Source organism: Ambystoma mexicanum, chromosome 1p (assembly GCF_040938575.1).
Source record: "Ambystoma mexicanum isolate Mex_15411 chromosome 1p, UKY_AmexF1_1, whole genome shotgun sequence".
In the NCBI taxonomy this organism is placed as follows: Eukaryota; Metazoa; Chordata; class Amphibia; order Caudata; family Ambystomatidae; genus Ambystoma; species Ambystoma mexicanum.
The window spans coordinates 1,427,794,092-1,427,809,195 of NC_090921.1; the positions used below are offsets into that span (position 1 = coordinate 1,427,794,092).

The window sequence follows — 15,104 nt, forward strand, 5'->3', positions numbered from 1 at the left end:
TCAACCACGAGCCAACGCTCTGGGTCGGGTAAGAGGAAGGCCGAGCACCCGGCGAAGCTCCTGGAGAGACCCCGGTCGAGCTCTAAGGCAGAGGAGGAGCGTGGCAGTGCCCCCTCCCTCAAGGATAAGGCGGTGAGCGCACCTAAGGTGGTGAAGGCCTTGATCCATTCGACCAAGCCCTCTATCGAAACGGTCGCGGCGGCCCTGGCCCAGCCTGTGGAGGCTGCACCAGTGGTGGCGGCCTCGGGGCCCAGAATCTCCCTGCCTCCTCGGAGGGAGTCTTCTTTCGTGCCCATCGATAGGACCCCCGTGAAACCCTCCGTGGGGAAGAAGGGGGGGCAGGGCGTCGTCGTAGATTCGGCCTCAACCTCAGAAGAGGAACTGATCGAGGTCTTAAGCCACGGCCTAGGCGTGGAACAAGACCAGCCCGTCGGAATGGGCCCCGACGCAGGTGACGACGACGACATCGTCGAGGATACCGACGGGGCCCCTGCTCGCCCGTCGGATTCCCCTCTGCCAGCGCCGCAAGACAACTCAGCGGCCATTTTGTTGGCTATACAGTCCTTATGCTCCGAGATAAGGACGAGACTTCCGTTACCGACGGAGGAACCTCTCCCGTCGGGGGATCCAGAACCGGGACCTTCTGGTGTTCCCCCTACCAAGAAAAGAAGGATCCATCCACCGCCTCCTTTTCAACCGTCGCGCCCCGTCCAGCCCTCCTCCCCGTCCACCCGAGGGGATGATACGGGGACTGACACGGCAGCGACGGGTACGGACGACGAGGCATACGACGAGGATTTTCCGTCGTCGCCTCCCACCAGGGCTTCTCCACCCGACGAGATTGGATCGTTCCACTCAATGATCGCCAGGGCATCCGAGCTTTTCCAACTCTGCCCTGAGGAGAAGAAAAAGGAAGGCTTCCTTTACCAACGGCGCGAGGCCAAGAGGAAGACGGTCCTCGCAGTGCCTTTGTTGGACGACATTTGGGATGAGGGCCTTTCCCTCCTCAAGAACCCTTCCACGACGCCAGCGAAAAGAGACCGGTACGAGAAAAAGTACCGGGTCCCGGACTCGGCCCCCCTATGCCTCCGGGCGCAGCCTACCCCGGACTCCGTCGTCTCCGCGGCAGCCAGGAAGAAAGCGGGGGGGGGTGCGGCCTCCACGTCGACTTCCCCGCCGGACGGCGAGGGAAAGAAATTGGATGCCATGGGACGCAGAGTCATCTCGTCGGCGGCGACGACGATTAAAGCGGCCAACGCCTTGGCTATCGTGGCCCGCTACGACAGGGAACTCTGGTACAAGATAGCTCCCCTGCTGGATTTTCTGCCGGACGACAAGAGGGCGGAGGCCCTTGAGATCCTGCAGGAAGGTGAGGTGGCCTCGGACCACGCCATCACCGTGGCGACGGACATCGCCGACACTGGGTTCCGCCAGATGGGCAACGGCGTTTGCCTTCGACGTCGCGGATGGCTCAAGGCTACGGACTTTCGGCAGGACGTCCAGACCAGGGTCCTGGACATGCCCTTCGACGGGAACAACCTGTTTGGGAAGACAGTGGACGATTCCCTTCAGGCCATCAAGGCGGATACTGAGACGGCCCGGGCCCCTGGAGTACTGCAGCAACGGCGGACGCCCTTTCGGAGCGGCGGAGGCAAGGGCGCCTCCAAAGGTTCCGGCGGCGGTTTCGCTTCCTACCGTCAAGCGGCCCGCTCGTCGTCGCAAGAGGCCTACAGAGGACGAGGCAAGTCTGGCGGACCCCGCCGTCGTCGCCAAGGAGGCCAAGGCGGCAAGGCCGCGTCCAAGCAGGATTGAACCGGCCGTGGGGTCGGGCCCCCACCGAAGCACCCCGGTGGGAGGCCGGCTGGCGGGCTTCGTCAGCGTGTGGGAGTCCATCTCCACCGACCGTTGGGTGCTGGACGCCCTGGCCCGGGGCCACGCGCTCGAGTTTCAAAGAAGGTGCCCGCGCGTCCCCCCCGTGGCCAGGAAAGAACTTCACGTCCCTCAACTTCTCCTGGAGGCAAAGGCGATGCTCAGAAAGGGCGCCATCGAACTCGTCCCAAAGAGGCTTCGGGGCTCCGGAGTCTACTCGCGTTACTTCCTCGTGAAGAAGAAGACGGGAGGATGGCGCCCCATCCTGGACCTGCGACGCCTGAACAAGTTCATCAAGGCGCAGAAGTTCCGGATGGTCACCCTCCAGCACGTCCTGGGTCAGCTGGAGGAAGGAGACTTCCTATCGTCGTTGGATTTGGAGGATGCCTACTTCCACATTCCCATCCTAAAGGGGCACCGAAAATTCCTCAGATTCGTGGTCCAAGGGCGTCATTACCAGTTCAAAGCCCTTCCCTTCGGACTACGGTCGGCACCCAGGGTTTTCACCAAGTGCCTCGCACCGGTGGCGGCGCAGCTGCGCCGCGAGGGGATTCACGTCTACCCCTACCTGGACGACTGGCTCATCCGCGCCAAGACGAGGGAGCTCGCCGTGGTCCACACGGCAAGGACCGTCCAACTCCTCACGGACCTGGGATTCTCCGTGAACTACGCCAAATCCCACCTGGTGCCCGCGCAATTCGCACTGTTTCTGGGAGCGAGGCTCGACACAGTGTCCCTTCTGGCCTCCCCGTCGGAGGAGAGGACCAGGACCATCTTGGGCAAGGTGCAACGGATGTTGGTGGCCGACGCGGCCAAGGTGAGGTCCATCAAGTCCCTCCTCGGGATGATGTCTTCCTGCATCTACCTCATTCCCATGTGCAGGCTCCGGATGCGCCCGTTGCAAGAGTTCCTGGATGCGCGCTGGATCCAGACGACGGGCAGCTTCGAGGAAAGGATCAAGCTCGACGAGAGTTTCCGACGAGCGATACGGTGGTGGGGCACCCGCGCGCATCTGACGGCGGGCATGGACTTCCAGACCCCAGCCCACCAGGTGACTGTGACCACGGATGCCTCCCTGGAAGGGTGGGGAGCGCACACCGAAAATCTGCACGCAAGGGGACTCTGGCTCCCGACGGAGAAGTCCCTGCATATCAACGTCCTGGAGCTCCGTGCAGTGTTTTGGGCCCTCAGGTCCTTCCTTCCGTCCCTCAAGGGCAAGGTGGTGAGGATCTTCACCGACAACACCACCACCATGTTTTACATCAGGAAACAGGGCGGAACCAGGTCCCCAGCGCTGTCCAAGGAGGCGCAGGACCTGTGGCATTGGGCCGTCGCCCAAGGGATTTTTCTGGTGCCGTTTCATCTGGCAGGTATAAAAAACACCATCGCCGACTCACTCAGCAGGGAGCTGCGCTCGTGCCACGAGTGGGAACTACGGCAGGATCTGGTGGATCGCCTCTTCCGACGGTGGGGCACACCCCAGATCGACCTGTTCGCGACGGCAACGAACACCAAGTGCCGGAGGTTCGCCAGCAGGTTTCCCCAGACGAGGAGCATGGGCGATGCTTTCTCGTTCCCCTGGGAGGGCCTGTTCCTCTACGCGTTCCCTCCCTTGCCTCTGCTAATCCGGCTCGTCAACCAGCTCAAGAGGTCACGGTGCAGGATGATCCTCGTCGCACCTGCGTGGCCGAGGCAGATATGGTTCCCGGACCTTCTGGACTTGTCAGCGTCCCCGCCGATCAAGCTGCCGGCGGACGCGGATCTACTCTCCAGGGAAGGAGGCGCCATCCTCCACCACGACCCGAAGTCGCTGAACTTGCAGGCCTGGCTCCTGCAGCGCTAGAGTTTGGAGGATACGACATACCGGCCGATTGCAGAGAGGTTCTTGCAAAGGCCAGGGCGTCCTCGACTCTTAAATGCTACGGACACAAATGGAAGAGGTTCTCTGTCTGGTGCCACGCACAGAAGATTAACCCTCTACGGATTACGGCTCCCCAAGTACTGCCGTACCTGCTGACGCTGGCCAAAGCTGGTCTGACACACGCGTCCATCAAGATTCATCTTGCTGCGATCTCCCGATACACCAGAACCACGGGGCGGACGTCCTTGTGGTCTCATCGTCTGGTGAAGGAGTTCATGAAGGGACTGTTCAGATCGTTCCCGCCGGTGAAGGCCCCGGCCCCGGCGTGGGAGCTCAACGTGGTGCTGACCAAGCTCATGGGACCTCCGTTCGAGCCTCTGCACTCGGCCCCGTTGAAGTTTCTATCGTGGAAAACAGCTTTTCTTGTGGCCATCACCTCCGCACGACGAGTGGGAGAGATCCAGGCCCTTTCCTGCAAGGCCCCGTACTTGACTTTCCACGAGACGAGGGTAGTGCTCAGGACGCACCCCTCCTTCATGCCCAAGGTGCCGTCGGACTTCCATCTCAACGAACCCTTGGTGTTGCCTGTGTTCTTCCCGTCGCCTTCGTCGCCGGCTGAGAGGACTTTGCACTCGCTGGATGTGGCTAGAGCGCTGAAGTTCTACGTAGACCGCACGAAGTGTTTTCGGAAGACGTCACAACTCTTTGTGAACTTTGGACCTGTCAATCAGGGGAAGGCTCTCTCGAAGGCTTCCATTTCCAGATGGCTCTCCGGCTGTATCATGTACTGTCATCGGTTGGCAAACCGACCGCTGCCTGGCCGTCCGAGAGCCCATTCCACCAGAGCGATCGCAGCTACCACGGCGTTCCTATCTGGTGTGCCCCTGCTGGACATATGCAGGGCTGCTACGTGGAGGTCGACGCACACCTTCACGAAATTCTACTGCGTCGACCGGGATTCCAGGGAGGAGTCCAGGGTCGGCCAAGCAGTGCTGCGCAACCTGTTCGCCTGAGGTGAGCCTGGTGAGGAGGTAAGATGCTTAATGTTGAGTTTATGTGATGCTTAATGTTGAGCCTTTGCCACCTCCCGTGGTTGTGCATGTGTGTACTGCTATGTATTCTTTATTCATGAGCATGTGAATCCATGCCAGACCCCATGCTGGAGAAGGAACAAGTTACTTACCTGTAACTGTTGTTCTCCAGCATGGGTCTGGCATGGATTCACATGCGAACCCTCCCGCCTACCCCTCTGCGGCTCTTCACTTGGTCATACTGCTACTTCACGTGCTTCCAAATCTGAAGATGGCTGCCAGAGGCGGTGCTTAGGTAGAGGGCAGTCATTGGCTGTGGTCAGTATGACGCAGAGACCAGTGATTGGTTATTACTACGAAAGACAGATCAGAAACGAAACTGATACTGGTTTTTTCTTTACCGAGGATTCCCAGCCTGACGACGGGGAATATTCATGAGCATGTGAATCCATGCCAGACCCATGCTGGAGAACAACAGTTACAGGTAAGTAACTTGTTCCTTATTAGAAAACAACTCCAGGAATTGTCTTTTATACCCAACACCGACTGATGTGATCTCTACTAATGAAACATTTTCCTAATATCAGTACTAAATTCTTTTGCAACACTCATGTATACATTTAAGTCTGCTCTTAAAGGGTACGTTTCTTTAGACAAGGACAGTTTGATTACCAAAAACTCATTGGCCAAGTTACTTAAAAAATACAAGGACCACTTTGCTGAGGGGATAAAGGAGGATAAGTTGGCTACAAGCTGCTTATTTCAAAGAAAAAATGGAACATGCTGAAAGTGCCAGCAACTACAGGAGCTTGTTGATCCAAACTTTCAAAAGGGCTTCTGAAAATTAATTTCTTATGGTACAGCTGAGAGCATCTACTTCCAGTAATATAAATAAAAATGTTTGGCTCAATTATTATTTAAAATTGTACAACAGTCCTGTAAGATTGCAGCTTGTGCCAAGAGATCCAGCCAGGCCGTAAGTTGTTGCTTTCACATACAAATAGATTTTTACAGTTTGTGAATTATGCGAAGCCATACAGTCCCTTAAATCGCAAAAGGCACTTGGACCTTAAGAAATGACAGCGAACTTGTATACATATGATTTGCAGTTTTTGTTGCTGTTTGTACACATGATATGATTGAGGCTGTGCTATTTTGTAAGAAGGTATCAAATTCCTGGAGGACCGCAGTAATATTTTCAATTTTAAAAAATGTAGTCTGAAACGCGCCTTTTAATTGTCTTCCTGTTTTATGATTGGACTCGTGGGCAAAACTTTGGGGGAATTGCTCTTAATCGGCAAGGGAAGGACATCCCGTAGAAAGGTATTCTTTCTAGTTGCCATGCTGGATGTACGCGGAATTAGGGGACGATTGATCAGGTTTTTTTTATAGTTTTCCTTTTATATAGAAGTATGTGATCCTCAAACCTGGCTCACTTTTCCTGGCTTTTATTGATCTCAGGGCAGATCTTGATTCAGTTAGTAGATGGGAATTGTGGTGCTTTCTAGCCAAGAAGGGAATCGGCCATTTTTATACAGTGAGAACTCAGCCCCTGTTAAATATTGTACAAATGGGAGGAAACGGCCAATTCTAGCATTTCAATGGTTTTGATAGGGATGCGTTGTAGCCCGCTAGCTATTAAGCCTTTTACTGGCTAGAGTGAACTCTTAATTAGAGATGTTTAATGGAGCTGCTCCAACAATCAACAGACGACCCTGACTGGCTCTCCTCTGTGCAGGTTATGCTATTATTTTCACACACATTGTATCATTTTAAACTACTGAATGTGTTTTAACTGTTTTGTGGCAAAAGGTAGTTGGTGATCAAACAAAAATAATAATGGTCATATGGAGCCAACTCTGAGGTTTTATAAAATGATTACATAGGCGTCTGCTTGGCTTCCATGGGATGTTGGTCACAACAGATTTACTGCAAAAAATGGAATGTGCCTTTTAACGAACATCATTTGCGAGAAACCTGGACACTTGAACCTATTTGCATGGTTTCTTGTTTTGTGCGGTTCCAACAGTTAAACATATATTGAGGGGTTGACCCCCGGAAGCCCTGGCTATTTACATTTCAGTAAATATTATATGGAAGATTCAGCAATACTATGCACCTAATACTAATATACAAGTTATGTCTTTGAAAAGTAGAGCTAGGCATGTTTTTTCTTTAAAGTACATTTTTAAAATAACAGACTATGAAATGGTGCAAAACGTTAATTGCCACCTGGCAAGGGTGTGAAAGCCCTGGCTTTTTTTAGTTGTATGAAATTGTAAAAAGATGCGGGTAAGTCCATCTCTGAAAGGGTAATCTGCTGATTGGATTCCCCTTTCATAAGCTCCATGCCAAAAACATAGTGTGTATCTGAATCCAGCTGTATCAGTGTAATGATTTGCAGCACCTGCTCTACCAGTGGCACAGTGCAGGATCAGAGATCACGGCTCCCCACCTGGCTGTCAAGTCTCTGCGGCACATGGGTTGCATTTACGATATGCACCCCTGTACTAAAGCTATGATGATCATAAGTAACCCATGATGGGAGGATAAACTCTAAAATAAAGCTATGCCTGAATTAAGGCATGGTGCATGGCACTACTTATAATCATTGCAGCCACATTCAATTGAATATCACACGTGTCATCCCTGTGGGCCCAGTTTAGCTGTGGATGAGCTATGTGTATTCGTTCCAGGCAGGGCTCCCCCTGCCCACTGGAAGGACTGTAGCTTTGGAGGTGGGGGGTGGGTGGGGGTTGCCTCGCTTTGTTCCTTTTGTAAGGGTAGGTAATGACTTTGGCCCAGGCACAGCTCCTTCAGAGGAAGCTGGCCTGGAACAGGAGTCAAAGGGCATACCCATTCACAAACGGCAAGTCCTCCTACAAGTGTGCTGCATTTTTAAAGGCCTTTGATTCTATTGAGAAGACCAGGGGATGGGTTAATGTAGCCAGAGCAAAACCTAATCAAGTTTGAGGAAACGTCTACCATCTTGTTTATGTCTGCCTGTTTCCTGTCCCCTCTTTTTCCTGTAGCACAAAGCACTTTGGGTGTGATGTCAGAAGGGCAAAGTCCACTCCTTTCAAAAGCAAAGATTGGACCCATAAAGCAGGCTAGCTTTCGTCCAATCACCAGTGAGCTTATGCCTTTAAAAGAAGTGGTCCCTTTGAATCATCTTTTGGACTTCAACCCCTGAAGATTATTTCGTTTGGGCCCTGCTGGGAGAGCGGTCCATTCCAGAGTCCTCAAGTTGTGCAGCGATGGCAGGTGTTCTAAGGCAGTTTGGGGGGTGAACATTCTGCTGACAAACCAGACCTGCCTCTCTGCCAGCCAGAGCAGCACCCAGCACCTTACAGTGTTGAAGGACCCCCTGCGAATGTGTGCCAGCATCCCCCTTGTTTCAGAGCATGAGAACAAGGAAACATCTTGTCCCAGAGTGCCTGGATTTGGGCTCACAGCACACTGAGAGCCAAGCCAGTCGGGATCCTTGTGTTTTCGCTGTTGAACTGCTTGGAGCTGTGTTTCCAGAACTGCTAGACACATTTGAACCACCAGGACCCTCTGTTGCTGCCTTATTCACTCTCCCAATATTCACAATCGCAGAGAAGTCTGATTTGGCGCTGTGAGACCACTAAGAACTAGTACTATTCTCCAGCATGGGGTCTGGCGTGGATTCACATGCTCGTGAATATTCCGTCGTCAGGCCGGGAATCCTCAGTGAAAGAAAAAAGTTTCACTTTCATTTATAAAATGAACTGCCTTAATATTGAGACTACTTATTTGGCTACTATTTCGGCTATTCAATTCTTACTTGTTCTCCTTGGGAGTATACTAAGAAGGCCAATGCAAACTAGTGGACCTTGTAAATGGAAAGCATTCTAGCTGAGAAAGGAGTATAAGGTTAAGAAACAGGCTTTGCTAAGTGCGCTAAAGATGCACACATCGGATTTAGAGAAAATAAGAGTGGAATAAAAAGATTATAAAAGTGTGGTGGCAGCAAGGAAACATGAGATTAAATTGAAATAGTGTGAAAACAGCGCACAAGAAATATTTAAGGACCTTCTACTTAGAAGCCAAAAATATGAATGTTTTGTGCTTGGGGCGATGTGGACAGATTGAGGCTCATGTCTCTCAGATTGACTGGATTTAGTTTTGCCTCGTTGTTTTATGCCATAGTACCTGGTGCCACTCTCAAAGTGAATATCAAGTCAATGTTTTAGGTTTCAACATGGAGTGGGTTTTATCCTATCCCCCTCCCCCAATCCCCTGAAGATGGAATTTGTATTCCCCAAAGAGCCCCAGTTTAAAAGTCGAGGGAATGATGATGTCTGGAAGGGCATATTTAGATTAGACTCTGGATTATGGACCCCCTTAGAGTTGTTGTATTTAATGGATTTTTTAATGGGATATTTCCTGAGGAGTTTCAAAGCTTCTGCCTCTGTAACTGAACGAGATTGTTACCTATCGGCTTTAATGTTTAATCCCCAAATGAACAATTGGTCTAGCCAGAAACCTGCCACCTGTTCCTAGTATTAGTGGGATGATATCACTGCCATATATGGATTCGGCGAAAAGGTAATGGGTAGTTGGGATTGGAACACACCAGAAGCAAATTATCATATTTCCTCACAATGAAAGATTTGGTTTATTACAAAGCATAACTACTTATCAATTAGCTTGATGTATTTGCATGATACATTTACGTAGTAGAAGTGCTATAATCCATTGTTTTGCAAGGTGTTCAAAGCATTGCATTACCATTTCACACTAACATATTGGGCTGTGTTCTTTTTCTTACTAGAGTGTTTGTTGATGTTAGGAATGGTGAATATGTTCCAAGAAAATCGATTTTAAAGTCCAGAAGCAGAGAAAATAGTGTCTGCAGTGATACAAGTGAGAGCAGTGCTACAGAGTTTGAGGACAGGCGTGGCATAATGAGGAGTTTTAGCTGTGACGATGCAATCTTCCTTGATGCCAATGAAGGGATTCTTCATGAAGACTGCCATTCACCTGAAAAATCTTTTTCTCTTTCTCAGCCATTGGAGGTAGGTCACAGTTTGTAAATTCATCATACTAATGCTTCCTATACACTGTATATGGCGAAAATGTGTTGATGTAACGTTTAATGTATCACTGCTTTTTTAACATCATAGTGTTGTAAAGGTGTGCCCAAGAACACACAATTAGTCAGAATAATACTCAATGATGGAGCACTACTGTGCACATCACAACCCAGCTTTATTCCATCAATGAATCCTAGCTGGATAGCATACAAGCATCTCGTTCTCGTAGCTCTTAACATTTCCAATGTTTGCAAGCACATTTTGTACCAAAACTATGTCAGTAAATGATTTCACACAACACTAACAGTCTACAAAACCTATAGAGAAGTTGGGTTGGTTAATGGCTCAAACTACATATAGGATACATAGGGGTTAGTTATTTAATTTGTCTATGCCCATCTGATCGCTCCGCTTGGACCCATCCATTGTTAATACGATGTCTAATACATCATTACATGGAGAGTTAATTGGTTGGCAATATCCATAGTAGACAGTGTGGGAAGGATCATTTCCATTTCTTGGCACCTAGTTTACCAATCTTGGGCACTTTGACGAAATGTCAAGATATGAGTGAGACATGAGTGGGGGAGCATACTTCTGTAGTTTGCCATAATTCGAATCAAAGAATAGTCCTGGTCATCCTGAGGCGATGAGGTCTTCCCTTTCCTTTGTATTTGGCCTTGTGTGCTGTCTGGTATCTACGTGTGTACTGAGGGAGTTTTGCAGGTGTCTTATCTGGGTTTGGCTCATAATGAATATCCTTTGCTTCTAATTTTTGGATCACATGTTGGGGTACCGTGTTTGAGAATGGAGTTCCTTCCATTTATTAAGGTTTTAGCTAATTCCAACGTGCATGTTGTGTTCTTTGGGGCCACTTGGGACACTAGTCCGTTACTTTTCTGTAAAGTCTTTTGGCTTACTGAACTCATGCACCTGGACATCAATGGCTGTTTGTGCTCTTATTAAAATTAACTTGGGAGTCTACAGCTTCTCATCCTGGGAACCGTTGTCTTGTCCCTGTGTTCCATTAATCTATTAATCCCTTCTTAGTTCCTCACCTTGGCTCTGGCTGTGAGCTATTGTCTGGCTCTGCACACGTTTCTAGAATGTGTTTTTGTAAACTCAGCATCTCGGGTTCTGAGGCCTTGCTAATTATGAGACCTGTTGCGTCCTCTGCGTTTGGAAAATGGCTGCACTTGTGTCTTCCTGTCTCCATATTGGCGACCTATAGCCGCGTCCATTCATCTTGTATGTCTGCCATATGAATGTGTCCCTGCCCGTGTATTCATCTTATCTACCTATAAATCCAATTGCCCTGTCAGTGTAATGAGTACCTTTCTTTGTACACAGGAACCTTCTGTCCTTTGTACTGTGTTGCACTATTTATACGGCACACTATTTGTGCATTTTACAAAACTACTTTTAGTCATTACATGTGTCGCACAACCGAACTAATCCTTTATGGCAGATTGCCTGTCCATTCACTGTAAAGCATATTATTCCATGAAGTTCAGTTTAGCTTGTATTGTCAACCACCCATAGGTTGATGGGGTAATAAGGCTGTCTCAGTTTGTACCGTTTCTCGCACATCTAGAAATAGGGCGGGCTGAGGCAGAAGTTGGCGATGACGTATTCATCTTCGTCATCTCAGTACATTGCTGTGTGGAGATACCTGCAATACAGGGATTCTCAGACAATGTGCGAGCAGCAAAACAAAAACATCCACTCTCAGTGAAGGTAAGCTCTTGAGACAGGAGAGTGAAAACCAAGAGCTACAGCAAAGACAAAGTTAGAAGGGTGTGACGAATCCCAGGGTATTATCGCTGCTCCCCTGGGGAAAGCCCCTTTACATGAGGCCGCTTCCTGATAGTGCTCTTTGAGGTGGTACTCGGTGGGTGCATCAGAACGCAGTATGTGCCCCCTTCATCTCTGTCCCCGCTCTCCTCCGTCTTCTGTAGTTCCCCACATGCCTATGTATTTATGTAGGGTAGGAAACCCCATCCACACAGACAATACTGGGACGAGGAATAGAGAGCGCTACCAAGATGGCGTACCTACAACTACTGACAAGAATAAAAAATCCCACAGTGGAATCAAAATACACAGTACAGTCAGCCAGAGTCTGACCCAGACATAAAAACAGAAGGAGGACTGTCTACTTAGTCAGATCCTCCCTGGAAGAACCGAGAGCCGGCTGGAGGCATGCTGCGGAGAACGGGAAAGGCTGGTGGAGACTCGCCGAAAACACGCTGTGTTCCCCATTGCCCAGGTTGGAGAATCGGAGGTCCGGGAGAGACCAGGAGTCGGACTGCACGGTCGGACCGAGAAGCACATGTCGAGAGAGCCTAGACCTGGGAACGCTACGAGGACATGCAGAGACCCCTGGAAGGCGTGCCGAAGCCCGCAGCAGGAAGAAACAGTTCCATGAAGCCATCTGAGCAAGACGGTAATGCCACAAAAGGTACTGGGGGGGTACCGTAGTGAGTGGTAGAGATAACTGAAGAACCACATCTTCCTACCAGTACTTGAGGAAAAAGAGACATATGAGAAACAGTGCCTGGCAGGTTAGTGTACCAGGCCTGGGTACGACAAGCGATGACCCTGAGAGTGGTCTGAGACCCATGTGAAGTTGGGGAAGCCCCCAAGAACAGCACACAGCGGTCAAGGACCCATATCAGTTCAAAGACGCACGCAACCAAGGCGCTTGGGCACACAGCAAGTCAGGAAGGTCCTGTGACAACTCGGGGAGAGAGAGACTGAGACTGACTGCAAGCAAGCCCTTCTGTTGAAGGGAGCCGTGGAGGAGGTACCACCCTGGAAAAGGGTTCAGACTGGTACTATCGATAATTTCTGATCAAGGGGGAGGCCTTGACCAAGCTCCTGAGGAAAAACAAGTTCAGGATAGTGAAGTTGAGTAAGATTGTCTAGGCTCTACAGCTCCAGGACTGGCTGGTGTTGCTAAACCTTTAGGACACCTAGATCCATGTGCCTATCCACAGAAAGCACATGTGATTCCTGAGGTTTGTAAATGGGGACACCCATTACCAGTTCAAGGTGCTCCCTTTTGGCTTGACCTTCGCACCTAGTGTTTTTACCAAGTTGATGGAGTGGTGACAGCCCATCTCAGGATACCCGGCATCTTCGTGTTCCCATTCTTAGATGACTGGTTGATCCAAGGTCAGTCCCCAGAGCAGGTTTCGATGCACCTCGAGGACACTTGCTCCCTGCAACACAACTTGGGCTCCTCCCCGAATGTACACAAATTTCACGTCTCACCAGCACAGAAGCTCCAATTCATTGAAGCGGTTCTGGACACATGGGAATGGAAGGCTTTTTCTGCCGAGAAGAAAGTCCCCACTGTGGCGACAGTCTCCTGGCATCAGCTTTCCTCTGTCTGTTGGGCCATGATTGCATCCTCTATCTTCCATGTGCCAGAGACGAGACTCCAGATGGGATCCCTGCCGTGGCTTCTCAGGGGCCAATGGTCGCAACTCTCAGGCAAAATGTTGGATGTACTCCCAAGTGTTGAGGTCTGTTGTCAACGACCTGGCTTGGTGGAGCGACAGGACGAACATGTTGGCAAGCCATTTTGGGCACAGTGACTGAAGGTGCAGGGAAGTCGTGGATGCTTCACCGATGGGTTGGTGGGGCTCATTGCGGCCCCCTCCACGTCAGCGACCACTGGTCCCAGAAGGCAGAAAGCTTGTCACATCAATATGCAGGGGTTGCGGGCGTCAGACTAGTGCTGACAGCGTTTGGCCTTCCCTCAAGGGGAAACATGACCCATGTACTACCTCATCAAGCATGGAGGTGTGAGGTAACTGCCTCTGTGCAGGAAGGCCATACAGCTATGGTTCTGGATGCTGGCGAACAATATCTCGGCCTCTGCCGCTCATCTGGCAGGTGTGGAGAATGGGCTGGCAGGTGCTCTGAGCAGGGAGAGCTCGGTCTCCCACGGGTGGGAGCTATGCCGGAGGAAGATTCCAACTAGGAAGACACATCCTTATTTTGTTAATACTAATAACTGCCTCATTTTGTTAAGACAGATACATATTGGCCCCAACTGTGTACTGGGACGAGAAGGAGGACAGCACGAGTAAGGCAGGGCTACCGATCTAGTCTTTTCTGGACTCATTCTGGTGGCGGGAACTTTAAAAACCGACACCCGTTTGGAAATGGAGTCAGCTGTTGTGGAAGCAGGACCGCAGACAGGAGGGTGCAGGCAGACCTCTCGGGTCCAGTGGTGTGGCAAGCGGATCACTTCACCCAGTGGGTCACTCTGACGGGGCACCTGTTTGCGATAAAAAAACAACATGAAATGCACAGTTCTGCTCAAGGGAATTTCCCCAAGTGGGGCATTGAGGGATGCATTCCTAGTGGGGTGGGTATTCATCCTCCACTATGTGGTCCCAACGTTAAGTCATCCCATGAGTTGGGCTTGGACAGCCATTGAGTAGGACGTGCTTCCTGAGGAGCTCTGGAGGATCCGACAAATGATCCATGAAAACTACCTACAAAAACGCTCAATTGGGTCCAGGACTGACGGCACATGCATGGGAACATGTGCTCTGCACACTGTATATAGATCGAGTGAATCGTGTGTGGAATTCTGGAGGAATCGCTCGGTGGAGACGGCTGCTGCTTGATACATTGTTACACAAAATGGGCGACAACAAAGGAAACTGAAGCACCCGGAGCCGCAGAATGGCGCTGGCAGCCGTGGGTAAAGAATGATGGCGAGCAGAGGCGAAGCGGAACCCCTGCGGTGGTAAGCCATGTGTTTGCAATTGTGTCACGTCAGCCTGCGATGCCGGCCATACAGGAGGCTGGCCGACCGGGAGGCAAGTGCCCGGGGACAGCGGGGGGGCGAGGGGCTGGCACACAGCGCTGTGCAGTCCCAGTTTGCACACAGCGGGAGCCCAGGCAGCACACTGCCAAATGTGCGAGTGGAGCAATCCCATGAGGAATCAGACTGGGAGCACCGGGACACACCATTGGAGCGAGGTGCGCGCCCACGTAATACGAGGCAGAGTGAAACCCTGCGCAGCGCCGCTGGAACAGATGGGCCGCGCTACGATAGACATATGACGTGCTCGCCCGGCACTGACTAATAAGCAGAAAGCCGCGGTAAGAGGCGGCAGACGGTGCACGGCGGCTGCTTGAAGAGTACTACAGTGGCTGATAAGGGTAGAAAAGGACACCCAGCAGTAATGTCCACTGGAAAACCTAGCAGACAAACACTAAACTGGTCTTATTGAAGGGCTATTGTGCTCCTGGCAGCAG

The 15,104-nt window shown here is 50.9% G+C and overlaps 1 protein-coding gene across 1 annotated transcript in view; it reads left to right on the plus strand.

The window, feature by feature from the left end:
- URI1 (URI1 prefoldin like chaperone) overlaps window positions 1–15,104 on the plus strand; it is a 995,615-nt gene that overhangs the window by 890,663 nt on the left and 89,848 nt on the right. Inside the window, exon 10 of the mRNA XM_069607080.1 lies at window positions 9,560–9,803. Within this exon, the coding sequence (XP_069463181.1) occupies window positions 9,560–9,803 (244 nt within the window). The remainder of the gene's footprint in view (window positions 1–9,559; window positions 9,804–15,104) is intronic.